At 39.6% G+C, this 26,553-nt stretch overlaps 1 protein-coding gene across 2 annotated transcripts; it reads left to right on the top strand.

The window, feature by feature from the left end:
* Positions 1-26,164, top strand: LOC149441725 (uncharacterized). 2 transcript variants are annotated; one of them, XM_089656980.1, is made up of 3 exons: positions 1-382; positions 12,542-12,823; positions 19,276-26,164. In XM_089656980.1, exon 3 carries the CDS (start codon positions 19,328-19,330, stop codon positions 20,657-20,659), a length of 1,332 nt encoding a protein of 443 aa, XP_089513106.1. In that variant the 5' UTR covers positions 1-382; positions 12,542-12,823; positions 19,276-19,327; the 3' UTR covers positions 20,660-26,164. The 2 variants fall into 2 exon arrangements, 1 of the variants encoding a protein (XP_089513106.1); XR_016307302.1 differs by lacking the exon at positions 19,276-26,164 and adding an exon at positions 13,508-14,998 and having other exon boundaries at positions 27-382.
* The last annotated feature ends 389 nt before the right edge of the window (positions 26,165-26,553 follow it).

Raw genomic sequence — 26,553 nt, 5'->3', positions numbered from 1 at the left:
CCCCCTACTGGACAGAGTTCATAGTGCACGGTGCCCAGCCGCCATGGTAGAAGGGAAGGATTGCTGGCAGTGAAGCCTGGGTTCAGGGAGATCACAAGTCCTCGTGTGGCTCGGCTGTGGCTGTAGAGAGGATGAGAAGAGCGGCTCCTCCCGGTGACACAGCAGCAGCTCGCAGGCACTAGGACCGGGGCCGGCCCTCCGCTCCCTCTCTCTCCGCTCCCCCTCCTCTGCAGACGCCTGCGGGTCCTAGTGCTCCGGAGCTGGATCTCTTCTCTCCATTGTTCTATGGGAGCAAGGACATCCAGAGCAGAATGAATGATCGGCCGGCCCCTGGTCACCCCTGTACTGCCTTCCGACCATCGGAATGTTCCTGATCCCAGAGGTATGTATGATGGATCATTGGTGATCCCACCTCTGCAGGACAATGACAGGAGCCATGCCTGGCCTCATCCCACTGCACCTACCTGTCACCTCCCTGATGGCACTTGTCTGCCAGACATCCATCACATGCATTTGGATAGAACAAGTCTCATTACACATTGATTTTTCACAAGCACTGCGACAAAGACAAAAACCCGCTGGCGATCACTGGGTAGTGTATGTATGACTCCATTCAACAATATCTAAGCGCATGCAAGCGTCACAAATACTCAGTGGGGTCGATTTACTAAAGGAAGCAGGTCCCAGTCACACCCCAGTGTCTTGTACCTCAAATACGCTCTATATCCCACTGTCCATGGCGGCCGTTCACCTATGAACACTCAGGTGCCTGTAGCTTGATGCTCCAAAAGTTACATGAGCTACTTCTTAGGTAGAACAATGAGATTTTGGATCCATAAACTTAGATGGGAACGCATAAAGACGCCCAAAACAAGCATTTTTGCACATTTTGTAGCCCGTAAGAACTGGTTTCCGTCCACTACTGCTTTCAATTGGCTGAAACAAAAACACCTGAAGCTTGAACATACATTTAAAACGTTTGAAATTTGCTTCTAAAATGCTCGTATATGCATGCGAAAATATGCAAAAAAGCTAAAAAAAAAAAAAAATGACACCTGAAAAGCGCTCTGCTCAGGTCTCAATGCAGCCATTATTTAATTTTCACAAATTTAGGGCCAGTTCACACTACATGTGTTTCAGTTGCTTTTTTTCTGCATCCAAAACGCACAGAAAGTAGGTTATATGGTTGTCATAGTTCACATCAGTGCTTGCAGTTCTCGTACGTTCCACTTGCAGAAAAAAAGTAGAACAGGTTGCATTTTTCCTGCACAGAACTGTACTTGAACACGGTAAAACGCCTCAAAAATGCACCAGAATGCACATGTCCCTATTTAAATTGAAGAAAAAGAGAAGGAAAAAAATTAACTGTAACGTATCAAAAATGCACCAGAACGCACCAAAAACGCACATGCAGAAATGCATCAGGACTGTGTTTTTATAGTGAGAATCGGCCCTTAAGCCACAAAAAATCCCAGTGAGGTGTGTCAAGGTGTTGTCAGGCATATTGTAACTAGTCTTTTTTGTGGCATTGGCACAGTAAAAGCTTCTTTCTAGCATCTGGACTATGCAACCCATTTTTGTTCCAAGTATTGTCGTATTGTGCTCCTTGAAGCAACCACTCCCTTTTTCCAAAGCAGCCTGTATTTCTCCTGAGGCTACATGTGGGTTTTTCTTTGTATCCGGAACAATTCTTCTGGCAGTTGTGGCTGCAATCTTTCTTGGTCTGCTTGACCCTGGCATGGTATCAAGAGATCCCCAAATTTTCCACTGCCTAAGTGATTGAACAGTACTGACTGGCATATTCAAAGCTTTTGATATCTTTTCTATCCTTTTTCATCTTTATAAAGTTCCATTACCTTGTTACACAGGTCTTTTGATAGTTCTTTGCTGCTCCCCTTGGCTCAGTTTCTAGCCTGTACAGGGCATCCATGTAAGAGCTAACAAACTCATTGACTATTTATAAACAGACACTAATTGCAATTTAAAAAGCCCAGATATCGGAAATTCACCTTTAATTGCCATATTAACCTGTGTGTGCCATCTTGTGTGTCTGTACCAAGGCCACACTTTAGAAGGTAAACTTTTGATCAGAGCCATTTGGGTGATTTCTGTTATCGTTACAATTTTAAAAGGAACCAAGAAACTGTGTGATAATAAATGGCTTCATATGATCCCTAACCTTAAATAAAAGATTTTTTTTTGGCACGATCAGTATATTTTCAGTATCAATGCCAAAATTTCACAGCTTCTGCCAGGGTATGCAACCTTTTGGGCACAACCGTATATCATTTTATTCACACTAATAGAGCTGTCTTTTGATGGTATTTTATTTTTGATAGTATTTTATTTTATTATATAAACGAAAAAAAGGCAGACAATGTTGAAAAAAAAAATTTGTTTTTACTTTTTGCTATAAAACGTGTTCTGCTACATGTCTTTGGTTAAAAAGAAACAACCCAATAAGTGTATATTGATTGGTTTGTGTGAAAGTTATAATGTCTACAAACTATGGGATGATACCTGGAATTTATTTATTTTTTTTTATACTAGTAATGGCGGCGATCAGCAACTAATAATGGGACTGCGATGGGACTGCAATAGTGCTGCGCGCAATCTGACACTAACTGACTCTGTGGGGAACTGACTAAACCTGGCCATACACTATACAATTTTCTTCCAATTTCTTCCCAATTTCCTTTAGATTTACCTTCAACTATGTAGTGCCTAATTGGATACAATTAAAAGTGTTGTTTAGGTTTGACCTCATATTATATGGTTTTTGGTAAATCTAAAGCAAATTTCTCAAGAAAATTGTATAATGTATGGCCAGCCTAACTTCCACTGACATCACCAGTGACATTATTACAGTAATCAGTGCTATTAATATGCACTGTCACGGTACTAACGCCACTGGGCAGGAAAGGGTTAACATCTAGGGCAATCAAGGGGTTAAATGTGTGCCTAACAAGTGTTTATGTGGATTGTGTTTGATGGGGATCTGCTTGTTTTCATTCCCTGCTTAGCAGGGAATAAACACAACAAGATCCCTTGTCACTGAACACAGCTCTGTGTTGTTTACATTCACAGAGCTGTGTTCGGAAGAAGCTCAGAACCGATTACCGGGTACCGGATGTCAATCATTGGGCTGGAACTGGTGATTGGCATATGCTGTGACGAATCACAGCACAGCCAGGCTGTACTAGGTATGTGATCAAGCGCAGGGAGGCCGATCTGCTGCCATATAACGTAGTTATACAGTCGGCAAGCTCTTCATTCAAACCATTATTGGCCGATGATTATTCAGAACAAAAACACTTGAACCTGGCCTCCTCTGTGATATTAGTGGATGTTCATAGATATGAGACCAGCATTTGAGAGAATTGACCAGCATTTGAGTCGCATTATCTGTAGGATCAAATGGCAATATCCTGACCCTCAATAAAGGGCATGTTCTCACTTTTCATCCAGCACTTCTTACATACTATCTAGGAACAAGTCCAAATGAGCCATCCAAGAATGCATACAATAAAGCAAGACTGGCTCTTGGCGCCAATTACAGAATGCTTGTAAATCTGGTGCTTTCACCATAGGCCATGTTATATACACAGACACGTCCGAGATCACAGCTTCAGCCAACAGGGTGGAACTGCCCATATGGAAAGTAATGATGTCCATGCAAGATACCAACTCCATGTATTCTCCGATGAAGAAGGAGAGGTAATAGGTCATGCCTTACTAGACTGTAACAGACGTAAACACCAGGAAACCGGCGCTACATACAGTATACAGCGCTGTGATCCGGCAGCAGAATAGGGTCTTCCCAGAACAAAACTGCATGCTGCTCAGCCAATTACAGGAAGCCTTGTGTCTCATCAATCAATACAGGGCTTCCTCTGATTGGCTAAGGTGGAGGGGCAGACAGATGACTTTACTCCATCAATCTCCATCTACTTCCTGGTACATCATCTGATGATAAATCTCTTCACCACTTTACTACAGAGCTATAGCTGAATGACGGCTACCTACAGCGCGGTAGTCCAGTTCTGGGAGGGCGTCATATGACATCCTCCCAGAACATGCCCCAAGCTATGCACACCCCGTGCTGTCTGTGATCTCTGTGTCCTTTGGACAAAGCTGATCACATGACATGGTAAAAGACCAATCACAGCAGCCTTTTGTCACTTGTTCAGCTGTGTCCAATCAAAGCTGACCACTATGTTAATACACTTGCCAGTTATTGGCAGTACTTTCCTCACACTGTCACAGCATTAGGAAAATAATGCCGGTAACTGGAAACTGTCAAAGCAGACATCTGCACTGATAATCAGGGCACTCGGCAACGGTCAAAGCAGACATCTGCACTGATCAGGGCACTGATTATCAGTGCAGCAACAAAAGTGCCCAACAGTGCTGCCAATCTGTGATAGTGCCACCAGTCAGTGCTGCCTATCAGTGCCGTCAGTCAGTGCCCTTCATTGCTACCTATTAGTGCCCTTCAGTGCCGCCTATCAGGTCCCATCATTACCATCTGTCAATGCCCACCAGTGTTGCATATCAGTGCAGCAGCATCAGTGCCTCCTCATCAATGCCCACCAGTCACTGGGGATGTCAGTGACACCAAGTCAGTTCCCCCCCAGTGTCAGAATGCCCACTGCAGTCCCGCTATAAGTTGCTGATCGCCGCTATTACTAGTAAAAATAAAAATAAAAAAATCCCAGTATATATACTGCCATTTGTAAACGCTATAACTTTCACGTAAACCAATTAATTTACACGTATTGGGATCTTTTTTTTTTAGCAAAGACATGCAGCAGAGTACATTTTGGCCTAAATTTATGCCTAAATTTGATTTTTTTAATTTTTGTCACTGAACATGTTTAATAGCAAAAAGTCAAAAATAATGTTTTTTTTTTCAAAAGTTTTTTTTTTTTTAGCACAAAAATAAAAACTGCACAGGTGATCAAATACCACTGAAAGAAAGCTCTATTCATGGGAAAAAGAGGATGTAAATTTCATCTGGGTGCAGCGTCACACGACCGCGCAATTGTCAGTTAAAGTAACACAGCGCCATAATGCAAAAAATGGCCTGGTCAGGAAGGGGGGGGGGGGTTGGGGGTGAAGCCTCAGGAGGCCAAGTGGTTAATATTAAAATGCTACAGGATTGCCTATGCAAGGTAAGGCAATAGGTTCATATTAAAGCCCAACTACAGGCTAAATCTGGCTGCAATACTCACCTTCAAGCCAGAGCTGTTCCCCACAATACCTCTTTTTAGCCACAAGATGTCATCAGTTAAATGGTGCCCAGTGTCACTCAACCTGGAAGAATGAACACACGCTATGAGTGCTGATCTTTGCAGCAGTAGAGAAAAGGCAAATAGCAGGACTCTGTAGTATCACATGACCAGCCTGAAGACTGAGGGTAAAAGCATGGGATAAACCTAGAGCCTCTGCTGCAGCTTAGACTTGCCTTCCCTTCGCTCTCTCCCCATCAGGCAATGAGGACTCATCCATGGCCCTATGTTGCAGCTCTGTTGTCTGAGCACACCACTGTTAAGCATGAGCACTGTGATGTAGGAGGATTGCGACTGAGTCGCATGCTCCCCCATACCCAGACAGACCAGGATTTTCCCTTTTGCACTTGTCAGCAAATGGAGAAGTGGGGCAATGAAAGAAGAAGGCGATTATTTGCTGGTGTGGGGTCTGGCTTTAACGTGAACCTGTTGCTTTGCTATCCCTGCTCAGCACAGGTTTACCATACATTTGGAAATGGTAACATGTGCAAACACATTCCAGCCACGTCAGCCAAAATAATCATGTCAACACATGTTCATATATTGAGAGCAAGGCCTGAGGGTGTGCAGGAAGGAGGTGTGACTGACATACTCCAACATTCCTGGTGCCGGCTTCCAAGAGGAAGTAGTAGTGATCAGACAGGTATTCCTAAAGAGGAACTTCACCTTTATTGTACAAATTAGAACAAAGGCACCTTAACCATTTACCTACCGGGCACATTTACCCCCTTCCTGCCCAGGCCAATGTTCAGCTTTCAGCACTGTTACCACAAATGAGACATATCAAAGTAATTTATTATAATTTATTTAAGAATAGGCAAAGCTTTCTTTTTTCTTTGCAATTTAAATGCTACAAAGCAAATTACAAAATGTTTTCTTCTAGTTTTACCAGTATGAGTTTAAAAACAACTAGTATTACTGTAGATGAAAAAAAAATTTTTTTTTTTTCTGTTAGTTATCTGATTTCTAATGACACTAAAATTAAATTTTTAGTACAAAGCATAAACAGTTATTTACAAATTAAATAGATGAAGGTTTTTGTTCATTTCTTTTTATTGTGACATACCAAAAATACCACGGGCATAGTACCACTCCATTGGCATAAGGCCAATGTGGTGTCAATGAGGGGTCAAAGTCTTTACCAAGTAATTATAGACCTGTTCATTTAATTTCTATAGTTGGGAAGATACTGGAGAGTTTAATAAAAGACCACATAGATGAGTTCTTGCTGGAAAAAAATATTTTAAGCAACAGACAGCATGGATTCATGAAAGACAGAAGTTGTCAAACAAATCTGATTTCTTTTTTATGAGGAGGTCAGAAAAACCTTGCACAGGGGGGTGTATTGTATTAAGAAATGGGCAGCACAGTGGCTAAATGGTTAGCACTTCCTCCTGGCAGTACTACAGTCGTTGGTTCGAATCCCAGCCACGGCACCACCTGCCTGGCATTTGCATGTTCTCCCTGTGCCTGCGTGGGTTTCCTCCGAGTACTCCGGTTTCCTCCCACACTCCAAAGACATGCTGGTAGGTTAATTGGATCCTGTCTAAATTGGCCCTAATATGTGTATGTATGAATGTGAGTTAGGGACCTTAGATTGTACACCCCTTGAGGGTTAGGGATCAGGGGCGGACTGACCATTTGGAAACTTGGGCACTGCCCGAGGGCCCAGGGTCAGTAGGGGGCCCCATGAGATGCCCCTGGTACCTTTTTCATAGGCTTTTTCGAGTTTGGGCAAGGACACAGGGGCCCCATGAACCCCTATTGCCCGGGGGCCCCATGAGTTGTCAGTCCACCCCTGTTAGGGATTGATGTGAATGTACAATATATATATGTAAAGCACTGCGTAAATTGACGGCGCTATATACCTAAGTACCTGAAATAAATAAATAATAATAAGAGAGGTATAGACTCCGGAGGGAGATGTACTTTTGTCCCTGTACAAATCATTAGTAAGACATCATCTGGAATATGTAGTTTAGTTCTAGGCACCAATTCACAAAAAGGATATCACGGAACTGGGGAAAGTACAGAGAAGGGCAACCAAACTGATAAGAGGCATGGAGGAGCTCAGCTATGAGGAAAGATTAGAGGAACTGAATTTATTCTCCCTTGAGAAGAGGAGATTAAGGGGGATATGATCAACATATATAAATAGATAGGTGGTCTATATAGTGAACTTGGTGTAGAGCTATTCACTTTAAGGTAAACACAGAGGACAAGGGGGCACGCTTTATGTCTGGAGGAAAAGAGATTTAATCTCCAAATATAGAAAGGCTCTTTACAGTAACAGCAGTGAAAATGTGGAATAGACTCCCTCAAGAGCTGTTCTGGACAGTTCAGTGGATTACTTTTAAAAAAGGCCTGGATGCTTTCCTAAATGTACATAATATAACTGGATACTAATATTTATGGGTAAAGTTGATGCAGTGAATATCCGATTGCCTCTTGAGGGGTCAGGAAGGATTTTTTCCCCCCTGCTGGCGCAAATTGCATCATGCTTTAATGGGTTTTTTTCCCTTCCTCTGGATTAACTGATGTGTAGAATTGTGTATGTAGGATTGTATAATTTTTCCCCCTTTTTATTGGTTGAATGAGATGGACTTTTGTCTATTTTCAACCAGACTAACTATGTAGGTATGTAAAAGAACACAAAGTATACATCTAAAAATATTAACAAGGGGTAAACGGGAACTATTAAATTATAAAATATTATGATACAGTTTATATTTTAATCCCTGAATAAGAACATGCTTTTGATCTGCATATAAATAAATAAATAGTATCAATATTCTCATGCTTCCCTCTTCTCATGGTTCTATAAGCATTGCCCAAGAGGGTCCTTAATGTTAGAAAGTTGCTTAAAACCCTACACAAACCATTGAACTATCTACTTCATATACAAGCACACCTAGTAGCCTAGTGTTCCCTCTCTCTGCTACAATGTAATGTTCAATTAGAAAGAAAGCAACCATTATTTGCTGTGTTCTCTCTATAGAAACTGGTAACCTTCTGTCATACTGGTAGAATCCTGTATTGAAGGTTTATTTGTGAAATAAGTCAAAGGCTGTACCTAATCTGGAAAAAGTAATGTCTGAGTGAATGTGTGAATGAAATGTCATGTTAAAGTACTACTGTTGAACCTCCATTTGGATTAAACCCAAATTCCCTTAGCAAACAACAACAATAACATTTCAGGATTCCCTCTGGTGGAGACTGAAGGTATGAGAAGCCCTTGTTATAATACCACTAACAGTTGACTGTGGAATATTTAGTAGCAAGAAAATTTCACGGATGGACTTATTGTACCATGCTTGAATTCACTGAGCTCCTGAGAGCGACCCATTCTTTCACAAATGTTTGTAGAAGCAGTCCGCATGCCTAGGTGCTTGATTTTATACACCTGTGGCCATGGAGGTGATTGGAACACCTGAAACCAATGATTAGGACGTGTGTCCCAATACGTTTGGCAATATGGTATATATATAGTGATGCCATATACTATTTCCTAGTGTACAGAAAAGTGAAATTCATGAATATCTTATGTTCCTTGTGTCATTTTGTTTCAGTTGTGGTTTTATGTGCTTGGCCTGTTTTATATATATATATATATATAATTTTTTTTTAATTTATTTATTGGCCAAGGTGTAACAACACCTTGAAGCAGTTAAGTTGCACATAAAGCCCCACTTCATGCAGGCTCCCCCCTGGGCACTAAAGATACAAAATAGACCAATGCCTACTGGGCAGAGAATCTCCCTTTTTTTTGTAAATGCTTGTGAAAAGATGACTTTGCTTGGAGCGCAAGCAGATCAGCACTGGTATCACCACCACAGAAAGCATTACCCATAAACCCCCTTAACACTAATTGCTACTGTAAACCCTCCCTTATGTGAACCTAATTCCTTGTTCACACACTCACATCCCCAGAAGGCTCTGCATTAGAGAACAATTGCAGTGCACTGATATGCAACCAGTTATTATGGTTTTCAGCTCCAGCCAACTGTGCTATGGTATTGTGGGTTCACTGGGCATGCTATGGAAAGTCTAGACCTTCAGGCACTTGGAAGTACCTTCTCTACTGAGTTAGTGCAAGACTTATCTTTTTTTCTGTAGACCAAGGTTCATGTTAAAATGTTGGGTAAAGCAGTAAAGACAGTGGGAACATCTTAGGAAAACTGATATTTTGTTTGCCTTTTGTTATACATAGTCAAAATATACGTTCAAAATTGTACAGAACTAAAAAGACTTCCATCACACCCCTTGCCACTAATTCTCAACATAACATTATACACATTAACCTATAGTGGTGTCATTTGGTGTTCGGTACAGTGTACTAAAGCCAAATGCACCTCCATGCCCAAAGGTACTTGATATTTCCTTTGGTGGTCATCTTTAAAAACACAAAAAGTGTTACATGTTTGATATTAGGTTGACTTATTATGTTGCTCACATTCCACAACACAGCAACATGAATAGATATTCTCCAGTGAATTGTGCAAATGTTATATAGCAAAAACAATCAGTGTTTAGATGGCAGGTGAAGCAAGTAGTGTTTATCTACATATTACATGTCCCCCGGTGAAGTCTGTAATTAGGCTCAGCAGAGATAATTCCTATGGAAGTTATGCTGCATTGACAATATAGCAACTTTCAATGCACTTGGGAGGGCCAAACGTTCCCTAAACGCTAAATAATTCCATGTCTTACTGTCACGAAGTGTAAGTGGGAAGGAAGTATAGTCCAAACTGTTATTATATCCTCATACACAACCAGCTCTGAAGTTCAAATGTGTGCTTCAAATAATAAATACAGTGTTGCAAGGTCATGAATCTTTCTGTGCAACTGTGTTTCATTCACCGCACAAAAAAAGTCCTTGGAGATGGTATAGATCCACCACCTTTAACTAGGTGAATTATCCCCAGTGCCACATGTGTTCAGAATGACACATCAGATGTGCTTCAACTGTGTTATTGACCACCACCTTCAGAAAGGCCCACTTATCAGATGGGTTGGAGCCCACATTATGAAGGCCAGCTACACATTTTCACCATTATCTCTTGATCTTTCAGATAGGAATACCCAATTATTGCCCAAAGGATTTCTTTCTATAATTACAATTCCAACTCATTGCTCAATGTAGGATGAATGTAAACATGTGACAGTGCTTTATTACTAAAAAAAACTAAACATGTATAGTAAAGCTTGATAAACAGCATCCTGGTGCTCTTTATTAAAGAATAGGTTTACCTTCAGGAACTTGTTATGTGTTCTACTTGTCTTTAAGGCTGAACATGTAACATGTTTCTGCTCCTGCAGCTGCTCGGTGATCCAAGCCCTCTGTGTGACAGCAGTACAGGGAGACATTCCCAGCTATCACTTTTTGATAAGAACAGGGGGCCACCGACATGGCCACACAATTCATTCACAGGGTTCTGAGAATGAATCAACTACAAGTACCGACATCCTTTGTGGCTGCTGGCTTGTAGTTCTCAATGAACTTCCAAAGTGCTGTTTAATGCTCTGGTAGTTCATTGATTCTTCCTGCTAGTGTGAAACTGCTTGCCCATACTATGTACTGGCAGACAGCTTACATTGGCAGTCTGCAGGAGTCCTGCATGGCAACAATAATCAGCAGGCTCCTAAAAAAAAACAAAACATTTTTTTATCTGCAAAAAAAGGTGCATATGTTATTTTTTTAAAAAGGTGAACCTATCCTTTAAATCATTAAACAAAATGCATAAGGTGAGGTTAAGCAGGTGACATCATTGAGCTGGTTCATGGTTCCTACCCTAAGTTGTAAGGAGGACGAGCCCAGGATTTACTACTTATACAGTTCAAGGTGGCTAAAGCTTTCATGTTGTGGTTGGACCCTATGCAGATGACTTTCCATGTCTTTCTATACTTGCATGCTGTTTATCATAGCGCTCAGTGCTCTTACAGTATGTAGTGTAAAGTACAATTATATGGTTTGTATTTCGTTTTTCAGTTTTTTTCCCATAAAGCAGTATAGGACCGTATTTTATGTTTATATCCTTCCCACATCAAGAGACTTCATGGAGTTGGTGTTGGAGTTGGAATGATGGAAAAGAGATATTTTAATAAATAATTGGGTATTCCTAGCTGAGTATTTTTTTCATAAGAGATCTGGAGAAAATGGTGAACGTGTGCTTCTAAACTTTTATAATTTGAGTTCCATCCCTTCTGGTGAGTGAGCTTTTCTGAAGGTGGTGATGAATAATATAGCTGAGACACTTCTGACATGGAGTTAAAACACATGCGGTGCTGTGGTAATTCACCTGGTTAAAGGTAATGGATCCATTTCCAAGGAAATTCTTTGTGTATTGAAAGAAACACGGTGGGGAGGATTTACTAAAACTGGAACACTCAGAATCTGGTACAGCTGTACATGGTAGCCAATCAGCTTCTAACTTCTGCTTGTTCAGTTAAGATTTGACTTTAAAACCTGGAAGCTGATTGGTTTCTATGTAGAGCTGCATCAGATTTCACACCATGCAGTTTTGGGAAATAACTCCCACACTTACATAAAAAGATTGTGGAATTTGCAACATTGTATTTATTATTTGTAGCACATATTTGAACGTTAGCGCTGGTTGTTTATGTGAAATCTAATGTTATATTTATTTAATTACAGCTGCCGTTACATCTGCGCATTATAAGGATTTGTAAAAGTTGGTTTGTTGGATAACACAGTCATAGAGGATATATTATTAGTCTAAATTTTTACCAAAAGCAGAAAAGAAGAATGACACATGGACTACTGGTCTTTAGAAAAATAGAACTCTTTACTTAACCCCTTCCCACTGACTGTATGCATATATGTGACCTCATGGAAGTGGGTCTTTATCCGTGAGACTGCATTTATGCATTCCTGTGTTTGTGCTGAGAGTATGCGGCACAGTGGGACTTATGATTGGGACCTGGGACTCCTAGTTCCCGGTCATCTGATCAGTCACTGTGCAGCCTGCCCATGTGTTTTCTTTTTCTTCGGAATGGAGAGAAAGATGCATTGTTCCTGACCTGTTTTTCTAGCAGCCTTACATTTTTGGATCTAGAGAGGGTGAATCTCCCCAGCAGGGACACAGACAGCCATATAATTCTCTACAGCTGTTCTAACTATTCCCCACTCTGTGTATGGATAAAAAATGTTTTTATTTGAATACGCCTGTTATTCCTGTGTACTACCTCACTATGCTGGACACTGAGTTTTATTTCTCGCACCATCATAGGTGTATCTTGTCTGCCTGAAGTGGATCCTCCAGATTCCGTATTGGTTGTAGCTGCCCCTCAATATTACGGCAGTGGACTCCAACAACTAAGGTGGATCATACCGATACTGGAAGATGTGCCACAGAGGATCCATGGGAGCCGGGCACATACAACAACAAGACACACATTCCTTAACTTCATGTTTTATATGTAGCTTGAAACATAATGCACCCAGCTGGTGTTATCATATGCAAGACGTGAGAGCCAAGAGCCACTATGTGACCGGAGCACTACCTTTTTAGGTACATGACCTTATTAATGTATTCATCTGTAATTTATATTTTAAAAAAATATTTTAAAATACACTGTATGTAATTTAAATTTACTGTTACATTTGTGTGACACTGCCTGCCAAATTGAACAGAACAGTCAAATCAGTGGTAATTGACACTAAATAGTAATGCAGCTTTTAGTGTCACTTAAAAGCCTGTTTGTTGGCTTGGACAGCATACTAAAAGTTGGACAGAATTCAAGCATGTGCCCCTTTTTATTGGGATCTGTTTCCCTAAAGTTGACAATAAATGAGTAGTTCTTTTCATTCAGCTGGGTCAAGATTCCTCCATCTATACAAGCGAGATGGATGGGTGAATCCCCACACTGATGGGACATTGTAGCCTGACAGTGGGGCCTGACACCATCAAAATACACTGATCAGTGGCTGATCAACAAAAGGTTTCTAACTTGTTCGGTTGACAGAAGGTGATCTAACGATCAACTTTTGTTGAACAGGAATGGCCACACTCTGACTGAAATTCCGCCAGTGCCTGCTGGACCAGCCAAATCTTGTTCTGTCTGTGGCCAGCTTAAGGTTTTCCTATCAACTTTTATTTACTTTTAAGTTATTTGTTATTTAAGTGAAAACTTTCTGATATTTATTACTCCTAACAGAAATTCATCACAAAGCTTTTATTTGCTTTTTTCCCCAGAAGGATGGAACCATCTTTGTATCCAGGATCAGTACCTACTATACTTCTTGGGCTGAGATGCTGACACAGAGATGACACAATCATGTAATATCCCAGTGGCTTTGTGGTTCTTGGCTGTGTTCACAAATACCTGATACAGATAATCCCCTGCTGCAGCTTTTCCTTGTATGACTTGTTACTACAATGTTGCAGTCTGATCACAGGGAGCAGGGAAACCAAAGAAATGCTTTTTCTTGCCTGCAGCAAACTGATGACATTTTCTCAGCCTGAAAAAAGTCACTTGACTGGAGCTAAATGACAGCTTTTTAATTATAAAAGGTTTTGAAATATATATGGTTGCTGTATATTTTGACATCTAGAAATTTATTAATGCAGACCTGTAAAGTTAATGAAAAACAAATTTAACACCTTGATCTCATGTGGGCATTTTCTATGAGTGAATCAATGAATGATCTCTCAACCATCAGCATGCATCCTATTCACTATGGTAATTTATGAAAATAAAGTATCCACAAAGCAAGGAATGACAGCTGCAGCAGTATGATCCTATTGTGTCATTTTAGTTATATAACTAGCAAGATTTTGCCCACTCCTCGAATAGTAACCCAGATGCATTTTGTTACAGGACTGCAATGTTTCCTTCCCAGGTCAACAGTGTGGGCACCTTGAGGTGACTTCATATACAGTACCTGAAGTAGCCACTGGCAACACCCACCAAGCCAAAACTTTGGCAATTTCTAGTAGTGTCAAACCTTGAATACCCTATATGTTCCTATTGGTTAGTAAAGCAGACCATCATAGTGATGGACCAATAGGTATGTACAAGAGGCAGAGTGAGTGCACTTTACCCCTGGTACCGTGTTTTAAGTAGAGTGTGTTTTGAGTAGAAAACTACTAAAAATCCAATGGTAAATCTGTCACAGTTGGCTTACCCGGATTGGAGTCAAATTGGTAGCAAAGGCACTAAAACTGTCCTATTTGAATTTTGCTATAACTACTTCATGTAGTGGGGCATTTTACAGCTTAGCTACCCTTTTTGGAAAGAATACCATCCAACACTTCCTCTGTCCTCCAAAAGCACCTCATGTGTCTTTGTTCTTTGAACAGTTCTTTGTTGTAATTTGTCCTTTTGTCAAGATACTTCTGTAACATGTCACTGTACTACTGAGTTTTGAAGGAAACCTGTATAGCAAAAATATGTAGGTTTTCATTGCTGAGCTTGTTGGCCTTTCCTCATGGATACTGCCTGTCTTTGATGATGATCCAATGATTTCATTTTCTTTAGAAATTCCACATATTCACAGTATTATGGGATCAATGTCTATAAATAATTAAAGTATCACATATACTTTTTAGGTAACAGTGTATATAGTACATGGAAAATATAAACCCAGAATTATATTGGAATACGAAAGGGAAATACTCCAATAAAATTACCTGCAATGACTGGTATGCATTAAAAAAAAGTAGACTTTTTTTATTTACGTTAAACATTCAGTGGTCCCTACCTAAAAAGATTATATTGGCATATATATGGAGTTTATGCACTGAAGAGCAGGGAACATACACACCAGTGTACCTGTCATTTGGAGTCTGCACTAAGGTTTTTCTACTGCTTTGCAGTAAAAGGAGAGAACAATTATTTTGGGTCTTTTAATTTAAGTTTTTAAACTATTTTCTTTTTTTTTATCTATGCAATCTTTGTTTTACAAATAAATATTTATTACACAACAAAGGATTCTCAAAAAATTATAGGCTGGCTAAAAAGAAACCACAATTAAGTATAGAACCACATTGGGTACAGAAAATGCAGACTGAAATGTCCTATAAGGGATGTTACTTGGTAAGTGTAAATTTCAGCTTGAGCTGTTGAGGTATGCATACAATAAGGCCATGTACATCAAAGATGCAAATAGAGAGCATTGAAAAAATAAGCTTAAACCTCTGGCTCATTAGAACAATGCAAAATTTTGATATGCAATATAATTTATCAACATTCAGAAAGTGCTATAAGTGTCTCTAAACATGCTTATCAATAAGTAAAATGTGTAAAAGGATAAAGTTAACCGTTTCAATACCGTGCAATTTTACACCTTCCTGCCCAGGCCATTTTTCAGGTTTCAGCGCTCTCACACTTTGAATGACAATTGCGCAGTCATACAACATTGTACCCAAACTAAAATTTTATCATTTTCTTCACACAACTAGAGCTTTCTTTTGGTGGTATTTAATCACCGCTGGGGTTTTTATTTTTTGCTAAATTAACAAAAAAAGACCAAAAATTTTGAAAAAAAAACACATTTTTCTTTGTTTCTGTTATAAAAGTTTACAAATAAATAATTGTTCTTCATAAATTTAGGCCGAGATGTATTCTGCTACATGTCTTTGGTGAAAATAACCCAAATTAGGATGTATTATTTAGTTTGTAGGAAAGTTATAGAGTTCACAAACTATGGTATAGATCTGAATATTGATCAATCCTGAAGTACTGACAGCCAATCTAATTTCTTGAGGTCCAAGAATGTCAGAATAGTACAGATATCCCCAAATGACCCCTTTTTGCTGAGTAGACAGTCGGACGTACTTCATAAGAGGCATGGCGAGTTTTTTGAAATTGTATTTTTTTGTCATAATTTTTCCGAAAATGAAAAAATGAAAAATATTATTTTCACTATTTTTTTTTTTACATACTGTCACCAGTGCAGTACAGCGTCATCATATAACTGGCATGGCGGTGAACAGGGACACTGACTGGTGACAGTATGAAAAAAAAAAAAAATTATATTTTTTTTTAATTTTTTTTTATTTTTTTATTATATTTAATTTTTTATTACATTTTTTTTAATTTTTTTTAAGATTTTTTTTCATATTTTACTATGACCAAAATAGTACAATGTTACCATAGTAACATTGTACTACTTTGGGGAAGTGATCAGTATTTTTTTTTTTTTTTTTTTTTTTACACAATTTGCTTATAGCAAAGAATTACTTTGCTATAAGCAAGCATTTAGCTGAATGAAATCGATTCATTCAGCTTTTTTTTTTTTTTTTTTTTTTGTGCTTAGCTGTGATTTGGTCACAGCTAATCACATGACATGTGCATGTGATTAGCTGTGACCATTCACAGCTAGGCACTAGTATACAATGGATGGCATCATGAATGAAGCCATCCATTGTATACAACTGTCATGTGACCTGCTGTGATTGGTCGCGGCAGGTCACATGGTACCGGCAACGGGAGCCGGTACTCGGATCTGTCATCGGCCGTGTCCGAGGTGCACGGGCGGTGACAGATCCCGCTGCTGCGCCGCTCTGCAATAGCGCAAACGGCGCATGTGCGGGAGCACGCCAAATGGCGTGGACCCGGAAAGCTGCAGCGCTTTTCAAGCCGCCAAACGGCTATTGGCCGGGCGGCTAATGGTTAAAGGATAATTTCACCTTTGGGAACATGTTACATCTTCCACCCAGTTTTAGGGTGGAACATGTAACATGTTCCCATAGCTGCAGCTGCAACCGTGCCCACCACCCCCCTCCCTCTGACAGATAGTACAGGGAGAAGTCTGAATATGCTGTACGGCAAGCAGATATTCTGACAGGTCTGCAGGAGACCTGCATGGCATCAGTGATCTACTGATAGCTAGTGCAATGCTTTCCAGGCTCCTTTGGACAAAAATAATAAATGCACATATTTTTACCTGCAAAAAAAATGTGCATTTATTATTTTGTCCAAAAAGTTAACTTATCCTTTAAGGATATAAACAAATCCATAATTAAAAATAATATAATACAAATGTAACAAAACACGTTTATGTGAATAGTCAATTATAGTCCCAATAAGACATGTCTCTTCATGCACATAAATCCACATTGTAACCAATCTTCGATCAAATAGGCATCACTGTGAATGTTTGGAATACAGGTATTCCAAGGTGATTGCATCCACTGCCATGAACCCTTCAAAAAGGTCAAGCTTATGTCTATGCTGCTGTGAACCTACACATGAGCAAGCCAAGCAAAGCCTTCTGCTGAATCCTTCACTGATCTCAATCCATTTCATGTATTAGATCATTGTAACCACATAAATAAAAGCTTCATATAACCTAAAAAAGTAATTTATTAAGAGTATACGAAGAAAACAGGAAGAATCACATATGGCTGTAATGCACGCTGCACTCAGATATTCATATACAAAACAGGAGGATCTCACAGCTCTCTAACTTTTAATAGAGTTGCAGCCCTTGAGAAAGTCTTCATGGGATGAAATGCGTCGGAAGGATGAATGTACGGTCAAGCCATTCTGACTTCTGGTTAGTGAGATTACTGGTAGAGTTTTAGAGAGCTGTGGGGTCTGCCTAATTTGTTGTTGGGATTATAATTGACTATTTACATAGAATGGTTTGTTTGTTTTTGTTACATTTGCATTATATTACTGTTACTTATGGATTAGTTTCTATTCTTAATTAATTTGTTACACATTTCATCTATTAATAAATATTATTAGGGACTCTGGTCGATCTTTTTAAATTTAGAAAGATTTAGTTAGACATGCAATATTTAACTTAAGCAGCTGCTTATGGTAGATATTTCACATTGTTTGGGTAGGGTAGAAGGCCTTAAAAGTAAAAAAAAACATTAAACTATTCATATATCTGCCTTTTCATTCATAAAGTTTAGGAATCTGGGCAGTCATGATTCATGAATTATTGGAATCTCTGCAGATTGGACAAATTAACATGCAGGCAGGCAATGAAAAAATGCGCAATTTACCTTTTGATTTACAAATCAATTTGCTAATCCTTGTATGTTGCTGATTGATTGCTGTGTTATAAAGTGGAGCTGTAGCCACCACAGTGGATTATATTTATGTTTCTGATAAGCAGTTATGTTTAGAAATGTATTTATTGTCTGTGAATTTGTATTGGAATTCACTTGCATTTTTCTTATTGACAGCTATGCATAGTAACAAGGAATAGCTATGATTTTGTGGATTGAAGTACAGCCACTAACATGTCTCCAATGCTTACCCACAGCACCATTATTACATTTACAGTTCATGCAGTGGGTGTTACTGAGTGGATGGAGCATGTTCTCCTGAATCTCTACCCTAACCGCATCTTAATTACTGCTCTGTAACCAGACAACTTGGAAGGAGACAATTCTTGAACAAAAATTTGAGCCATTAAAGGGTAAACAATATGAGGACAACAAATGATTCTAGTGGTGCTACATTCTATATTATTTTAGATGGCTACAGATCAGCTTTAACCTAAACCCTAAACCTATCACAAAACTAGGCAATTCCAACTGACCATAAGACAAAAAAATGAAATTACCAACAACCTTCAGTAAATGCGAATCAAAGCAATAAGCAGATTAAGACATATATGCAGCTAAATTTAAATGCAGATCTTGACTTTTCCCCATTCCTTTTCTTATACCCACTCCTAACCCTCCTAACGGCCTTTGAATTGATGAGTGGCCTCACTGACTAACAAGGAGTCTTGGAAAGTGAAAGGTGGTGTGTCCAAACACAGTTTTTAGAGGAAAAGATTTGCATATACAACAAATTCAGCTGCCTATATCTCTGGATCAGCTTATCTTTTTCATTTATTTTTTTTTTTTACTGAAGTTAACATGTGCTTAAATATTTTGTTATCCATGCACTCAATTATGTTTAGTAAGAATTGCACAGGTTTGTAACAGGTTTAGTAGTAGGTGTAGTGATATGCAGTATACAAATGAAATGATATTTTCCTTTTTATTTACAGTTGTAGACCAGTAAGTAAAGACTAATGGAATGTGTATGAAAAATACTTAATAATGGAGTCTACAAACTATAACAAGCAATTTCATCAGCCTTGGATGGTTAATCAGCTGTGTCCTAAGGAGTGGACTAACCTACCAAATCCATTGAGCCACCATATGCCATGGAACCAGGCCTGGACCCATGCTCTCCAACCGGTAGTTAGAGAACCCTATGGCTCACGTCTAAAGCCGGTACCTCTACCAACATATCGGTATGGTAGTAATCTGCAAGCATGTGTTGGTAATGACATTCACACTCATTGCTATATGCAACATTTGCCTTCTGCCAGCCCAGATGTTAGATTTGAAGACAGATTTCACATTCCATACAATCACTTTGATAATATCCATCACAAAAATGTAGCTGAAGATGTAACATCCCAATGGATAACAGCTGGAACAGAACTAATAAAAGTAGCTACAGTACCAATTTCACATTCACTACTCAGAACTCCTTGGAATACAATAGAGAATGACTCTGAGGCAGTAAGAGATTATGATTGTGAAATTGTCGATGAGCTGCCACAACCTTTACATTGTTCAAACACAGTTTCAAAAGTATCTCAAGGAATAGAGGATAGTCCTGTCTCTTTAGATTCCAGAATTGAGGACCCTTGCTCTCCTGAGATGAGCTCTGGTTTAGAACCTTTCAGTAATGATCTATCAGGCATTGTGAGCGTATCAGACACTATTGAGGAAGAGCAAGAAGGTGACAAGGTCAACAATTGCCTTTCACAATACATTACCAAAACCAAAGGCCTCAGATGCCAGCCTCAAGTGAGTGAAGATGAATCTTGTACAGAGAAAAGCAAGTTCCTGTTGATAGATGATCAAGGGATTCCTTACACAGTTTTCAAAGATGATATAATCTCATCACTACGAAATGTTGATGACCTAGATGATCTATCATCAGAGGAATCCAGAAGACTTCATTACTGCCCTGTCTGCTTCAGGTCATTTTTATATGTATCCGATCTGGAACGCCATAGTATTACCCACTCAGAATGCAAACCATTTGAATGCAAAGTTTGTGGAAAAAGCTTTAAACGCTCTTCTCACCTGCAACGCCACAAGCATATTCACACGGGAGCAAGACCTTTCCTATGTAACATCTGTCGCAAAGGGTTCCGTGAATCTGGTGAACTACAAAGACACCAAAGGGTGCACACTGGGGAAAAGCCCTATCAATGTGAAATTTGCTATGTGCGCTTCACAGAAAAAAACACCCTCCGCAGGCATACAAAGAGAAAACACACAATCCAAGCTTTATTTAGGCAGGTTGCTGCAGAAAACAGTGATTGGGAAGAAAACTTTATGAAAAGCCTTTTAGATGACAGTACGCTGTGATTACTGGGCACATACAAATATTTTACCTTTATGTTTCAAATAGCTATTTCAGTCCTGGACTGTGCAAAATTTCAATACCCAAGTGTTGTATACTGCTGACAGAGGACTTGTTGGAAAAATGTACTGACGAAGCATGGAGGCTACCATTGCTGAAAATGCTAGATTGATGGGTGCCATTATGATTCAATGCTTTTAATACTTTCTGAGTTGCTGACTTGGAAAATGTGTACAGATTAGGAGATCTGACTTGGCTCTGACTTTCCTGGCCTGGCTGTTTTATCTCAGAAAGCCCTGAAGCCAGGAAAATCCAGACAATTTTAGAAGGAAGAGTAAATCTAGAAGTGCTACATCATGATATTAATGTCCTACATGTTTATTCTAATGTAAAACTCATATGAAAGACTATACACAAAGCCAACTCCATATGGGAGCCGTATCCTTGCCCCCTTCAACAGGGTTAAAAAGCACAAAGAAAATATAAAGAATGTTATTCTTAGCCATGATGAAGGATGACAAGACTGTAGCCCACAAAATGCATTGGCTTTGTGTACAGTCTTTCATCCTTTTTGTTTCACTGAAATAAATTGACTTTAAAATGACAGTGTTGTACTTCCGTTCTAGATTTACTCATCCCTATCACAACCCAAGGTGATCAATCAAATCCTATGGTGTGTAGAAGTCGCCATTGCCATTTCCACTCTACCAGGAATGTCTAGATCAAGGCCAGCAATGGCTACCTCCATATTTCTCTCAGTACATTTCCCTTTTACCTGCTGTTGACTTAACAGGTACACAATAGCATAAATAGTCTGTATCCAGTGTTGTGTAATGATTTTGTGTGGCTGACAGGATCAACTGTACATGCTCACACTATGTATATGACTCTTCTGCTTAACTGCATCTGCACAATTTCCAGAACAAGCCCTCTGCATCATGTGTTCTACAATCCAATGTCTTAAGTGGTAGAAACATTCCTAAAGTTTCATTGGTCTGGAAATAAGAGCAGATATTTAGATCTTTGGGTAATCAGGGACCTCTAAGTGAGTACAGTGGGAAAAATATTTATTTGATCCCCTGCAGATTTTGTAAGTTTGCCCACTTGCAGAGAAATAAAGGGTCTATAGGTTTTACCATATGTGTATTTTAAATGATAGAGACAAAATATCAACCAAAAATCCAGAAAAAAACACATAATACAAATGTTGTAAATTGAGCTGCAGTTTAGTGAGTAATAAAAGTATTTGATCCCCAAGCAAAACATGATTTACTACTTGATGTAGAAACCCTTGTTGGCATGCACAGATGTAAGACGTTTCTTGAAGTTGGTTGCCAGGTTTTCACACATCTCAGGAGGGAATTTGGTCTACTCTTCTTTACAGATCTCCTCAAAAATCCTTAAGGTTTCTTGGCTGTTGCTTGGCAACTCAAAGTTTCAGCTCCCTCCATACATTTTTTTAGGGTTATGGTCTGTGGACTGGCTAGGCTACTCAATGACCTTAATGTGCTTCTTCTTGAGTCACTTTTTTGTTGCCTTGGTGGTATGTTTTGAGTCTTTGTCATGCTGGAAGACCCATCCACGACCCATCTTCAGTGTTCTGGCTGAGGGAAGAAGGTTCTCATCCAAGATTTTACAATACATGACTCCGTCCAATGACCCCTCAATGCAGCAAAGTGGGCTTGTACCTTTAGAACAGAAACAGTCCCAAGGCATAATGTTTACACCTCTGTGCATGAGTGTAGGGATGGTGTTCTTAGGGTCATAGTCAGCAGTTTTCTTCCTCCAAACATGGCGAGTCGAGTTAATGCCAAAGAGCTCAATTTTGGTCTCATCTGACCACAGCACTTTCTCCCAATCCTTCTCTGAATCATTTAGATGTTCATTAGGAAGCTTCAGACGGGCCTGTATGTACCTTCTTGAGGGGGACCTTGTGAATGTTGCAGGATTTCAATCCATGGTGGCAAATTGTGTTACCAATGGTTTGTTTGGTGACTATGGTCCCAACTGCCTTGAGACCATTCACAAGCTCCTCCCGTGTAGTTCTGGGCTGTTCCCTCACTTTTCTCAAGATCACCCTTACCTTTTGAGCTGAAATCTTGCATGGAGCTCCAGACCGAGGGCGATTGATGGTTATTTTGTATTTCTTCCATTTCTGAATAATCGCTCCAACAACTGTCTTCTCACAAAGCTCCTTGCTGCTGGTCTTGCAGCCTATTCCAGCCTTGTGCAGGTCTAGTCTTGTCCCTGATGTCCCTTGAGAGCCCTTTTGTCTTGCCCATGTGGTGAGGTTTGAAGAAAGAGATTCTGTGAACAGGTGTTTTTTTATACACATAACAAGGTGTCGTTAGGAGCACCTACTTCAGTTGACATAACTACTCACAGCCAGTCTGTGGGAGCCAAAATTATTTTTGGTTGGTAGGGGATCAAATATTTTTTTTACTCACTGTACTGCAATTCAATTTATAACATTTTTATCATGTATTTTTTTCTGGATTTTTGGTTGATATTCATTTAAAATACACCTATGATAAAAATTATAGACTCTTAATTTCTTTGTAAGTGGACAAACGTACAAAATCTGCAGGGGATTAAATCATTATTTTCCCCACTGTAGGCTCATTTAAAAAGGAACCTTGATTGCTTGGGGAGAAAAATTGTGAGCCATGACCATCAAAGCAAGATAGCACTCTGAGAGCACAGAGACAAACACATTAAGCAGCACACCTTCTGAAGAGGGTAGGTCCAGATATTAGGTACTGCATGTTGTCATAAAATGAGGGTGACGTGAGTAGTGATATAGACAAAGAAAGTAGTCATTTGCATTAGTTGATCACATACCAGTCATTTCAGGTGCAAGAATATTCAACCAGCTCACTTTTCAGGTATATATGTATTGGACATTTATTACCCAAAGCAGCAAGAACAACAGTGCCAGTGTTTATTTGGTATTCTTACATCATTTCTTGGAGTACAGCTCAATAGAGATAAAGTTGGATTCCAGGTATTGCAATTTCTGCATGTTTGTCCAGCTTTGACCAATGTAAGTATGTATGCACCATACCTTTCAGACCCCGTGGAAACTGGAAATCACTCTAGTAGGTCCCACTACTGCAGTGACCTTGACTAGCTTTCGGGTCCGTGTGCCTACCCTGCTGCCTTATGAACAAAGAAAGCTAGGCTTGGCTTGGGCACCATTCAGGGAACACTGCATTTTCTCAATGAATGCAAAGCATTCACTGAATGGACAGTCTGGAGAGGTGGGGCAGTGACATCACAATCTCCATCTTGTCTAGTCAGAGATCTCTTTGCATTAATTAAGAAAATTTAAAGTGTTCTCTGAAGGTGACCTCCTGTGATCAGTGAGCAGCTGTGTATCCACTTGGCATGGGGCCTGGAATCTAGCAGCAATCACTAGTAGCAGTGCCAAGTACAGTGATTTTCAGCTTCCACAGGCATCCCAAAGGTATGGCACATACATACTTGCATTGGTCCAAGCTGGACCAATTTAACAATGAAAAATTTGCCGTACCTGGAATTCATTTTTAAGCAGTACAGAAGTGTTATGGTATACCAGTGATTCTCATATTGTGGAGCATAACCCCCTTGGGAGGCAATCCCTACAGTTTGAGGCAGTGGATGCCACATGTAGGGTTGCCATGCTTCTGGTTTAACCTGAGGCTAATGACACTATATTTATGAAGCCACTGAATGAGACACTTACTGTTATATTACCCTTGGAGCTACATAATTACTGTGACTGCACAGTGATAAGTGCCCCAGACTCCTGTGCCTTATGATGGTGAAGTGAGCACTAATCAAATTGGTATATGCTTCAATGAGTAAACAATAAAGTGCTCCAGTATTCCTTCCAAGCTATGTTTTGTGATGATGCTGGACATAGTGAAGGTGGATGCCATAGCTAATGAAGAGGCTGTCACAATCTGGTACAGCATCTATGCAGATGGTAACCCACCTCTTTATACCATTATTTTCAGTGTGCAGTCCTTTACTGTGCATAATTCATCTACTTTTGTACCATCTTTTTGCTGTCCACTTTCTGGAATTTTTCGATTGGAACTTATATTTCACCTGATTTGTGAGGCTGTAAAAATCTGAGCAGTTCAAAACTGTGTTTTCAGGTGACAAGGCCACAGACTCCAATGTTTTTCTTGTTATGTACCCACCACCCATCTAACATCGTAAGCTGTGTTCACATGCTATTAGATCAGTGGTTCTCAACCTGTGGGTCATGACCCCTTTGGGGGTCTACGACCCTTTCACAGGGGTCCCCTAAGACCATCAGAAAACACATATTTCCGATGTGTAAAGAGCAGCTACTGTGTAGAAAGCAGCTGCTGTATTGAAAGCAGCTACTTTGTTAAAAGCAGCTACTGTGTTGAAAGCAGCAGTATTGGAGGTAAAACGACACTCATGAATTATAATTACTGGGTAAATAATTTTATGGTTGGGGGTCACCACAACATGAGGAACTGTATTAAAGGGTCACGGCATTAGGAAGGTTGAGAACCACTGTATTAGATAGAAGACAGAAGCAATGTTCTAGACTCTGCAAGTCAGAGAATTAAGGTATTAAGAATTAGAATTTTTTCCTTTTCAGCTCATAGCTCCAAATTCATAGAGTGTTCACGTAGAATTTTGCACTTGTTTTTCTTGTCTGTAAAATAGCCCATGAATGCAGCATAAGGAAGCTAGTGGCAGCTGACATTGAGTGATGTCACACGACAGTCTGTAGCTTTGTGCCTGCTGCCCAGCCTTTCCAATAAATGTGTACGGGGGTTAAGGAGAAATAAAAGTTCATCTGTTTCCAAAGGGGATCATGACCGAAAAAGTTTGAGAACCACTGTGCTATACCAACATGATGTTGTAGGAATGTGTTACCCTGGGTGTATGGTAACCTAGTACTAGGGACTATTGTAGCTTGTAGTTGCCTGTTGAAACTCTGCAAAACTGTTTAAGAGAAACAGCATTTTTTGGCAAATATTACCAAGGAACAGTGATGGTATAGAATGGAAAATCAGCAGTACTTTACAGACACAAGCATGTACACAAAGAATGCCACCATCGGTTTCTCAACAGTGAGCAATAGATACCTAGTAGTTTCATTTTCAATTGAAATAATGTTTTGTGTTTCTGTTGTCTCTTAATACACAGATAGGTTTAGAAATATACAATAAATAGAAACTGAATTAAAGCAATAACAAAGTGAATTAAAGCAATATTTAATCCAGTATCCTAACAAAATAAAAATTATTTCAGCTATCAGGAAGGATCAACACATGTCTGGAAACAAATGTGGTAATCACAGCTCCTGGCAAGAAAGCCAAAAAGGTGCTGGTGGTTCCAGGGAACAAGATCAGGTGTTAATCAATGTAAAGGTAGAATGTTGATAGGGAAGGCTAGGCCCAGCCTAAGTGTCTTGTGGGCTCCTTCAGATTTCCAGTTTTTCAGTAAAAGAAAAAAAAAAAGAATAAATTCTCTTTGGTGCATCTGGCCTCCATTTCCTGTCATACTACATACATTGACGTGTATATCAAGGCAAAAAAAATGCAGTACATCTCAATAACACATGCATATTTCTTTGTGTTTTATCCTTTAACAGGCCCTGCAAGATCAGAAGTGAATTTAGCTCTTATACCCTGTTTTGAGCTGACAACACATAGCATTTTTATGGTCTGATTGGTGTAAGCCATGCCTAGTTTATTTAGCTAAACTGCTTAAAGTGGACATTCACCCTATATTAACTCTCACATTGCCCTGCCCCCCCCCCCTTTCCCCACATCTGCCCCAACTGGACATGCAATTTTATTATTTAAAAGATGTTTTCTGCTTCCATATTTTTCAATCTAGGAAATAATGATTTTTACCACCCCCCCCA

This window comes from Staurois parvus, unplaced genomic scaffold (genome assembly GCF_062004578.1).
Source record: "Staurois parvus isolate SC_StPar_1 unplaced genomic scaffold, SC_StPar_1.0 ptg000953l, whole genome shotgun sequence".
In the NCBI taxonomy this organism is placed as follows: domain Eukaryota; kingdom Metazoa; phylum Chordata; class Amphibia; order Anura; family Ranidae; genus Staurois; species Staurois parvus.
The sequence above is the reverse complement of the archived record's forward strand: the minus strand, read 5'-3'. Positions and strand labels throughout refer to the sequence as shown.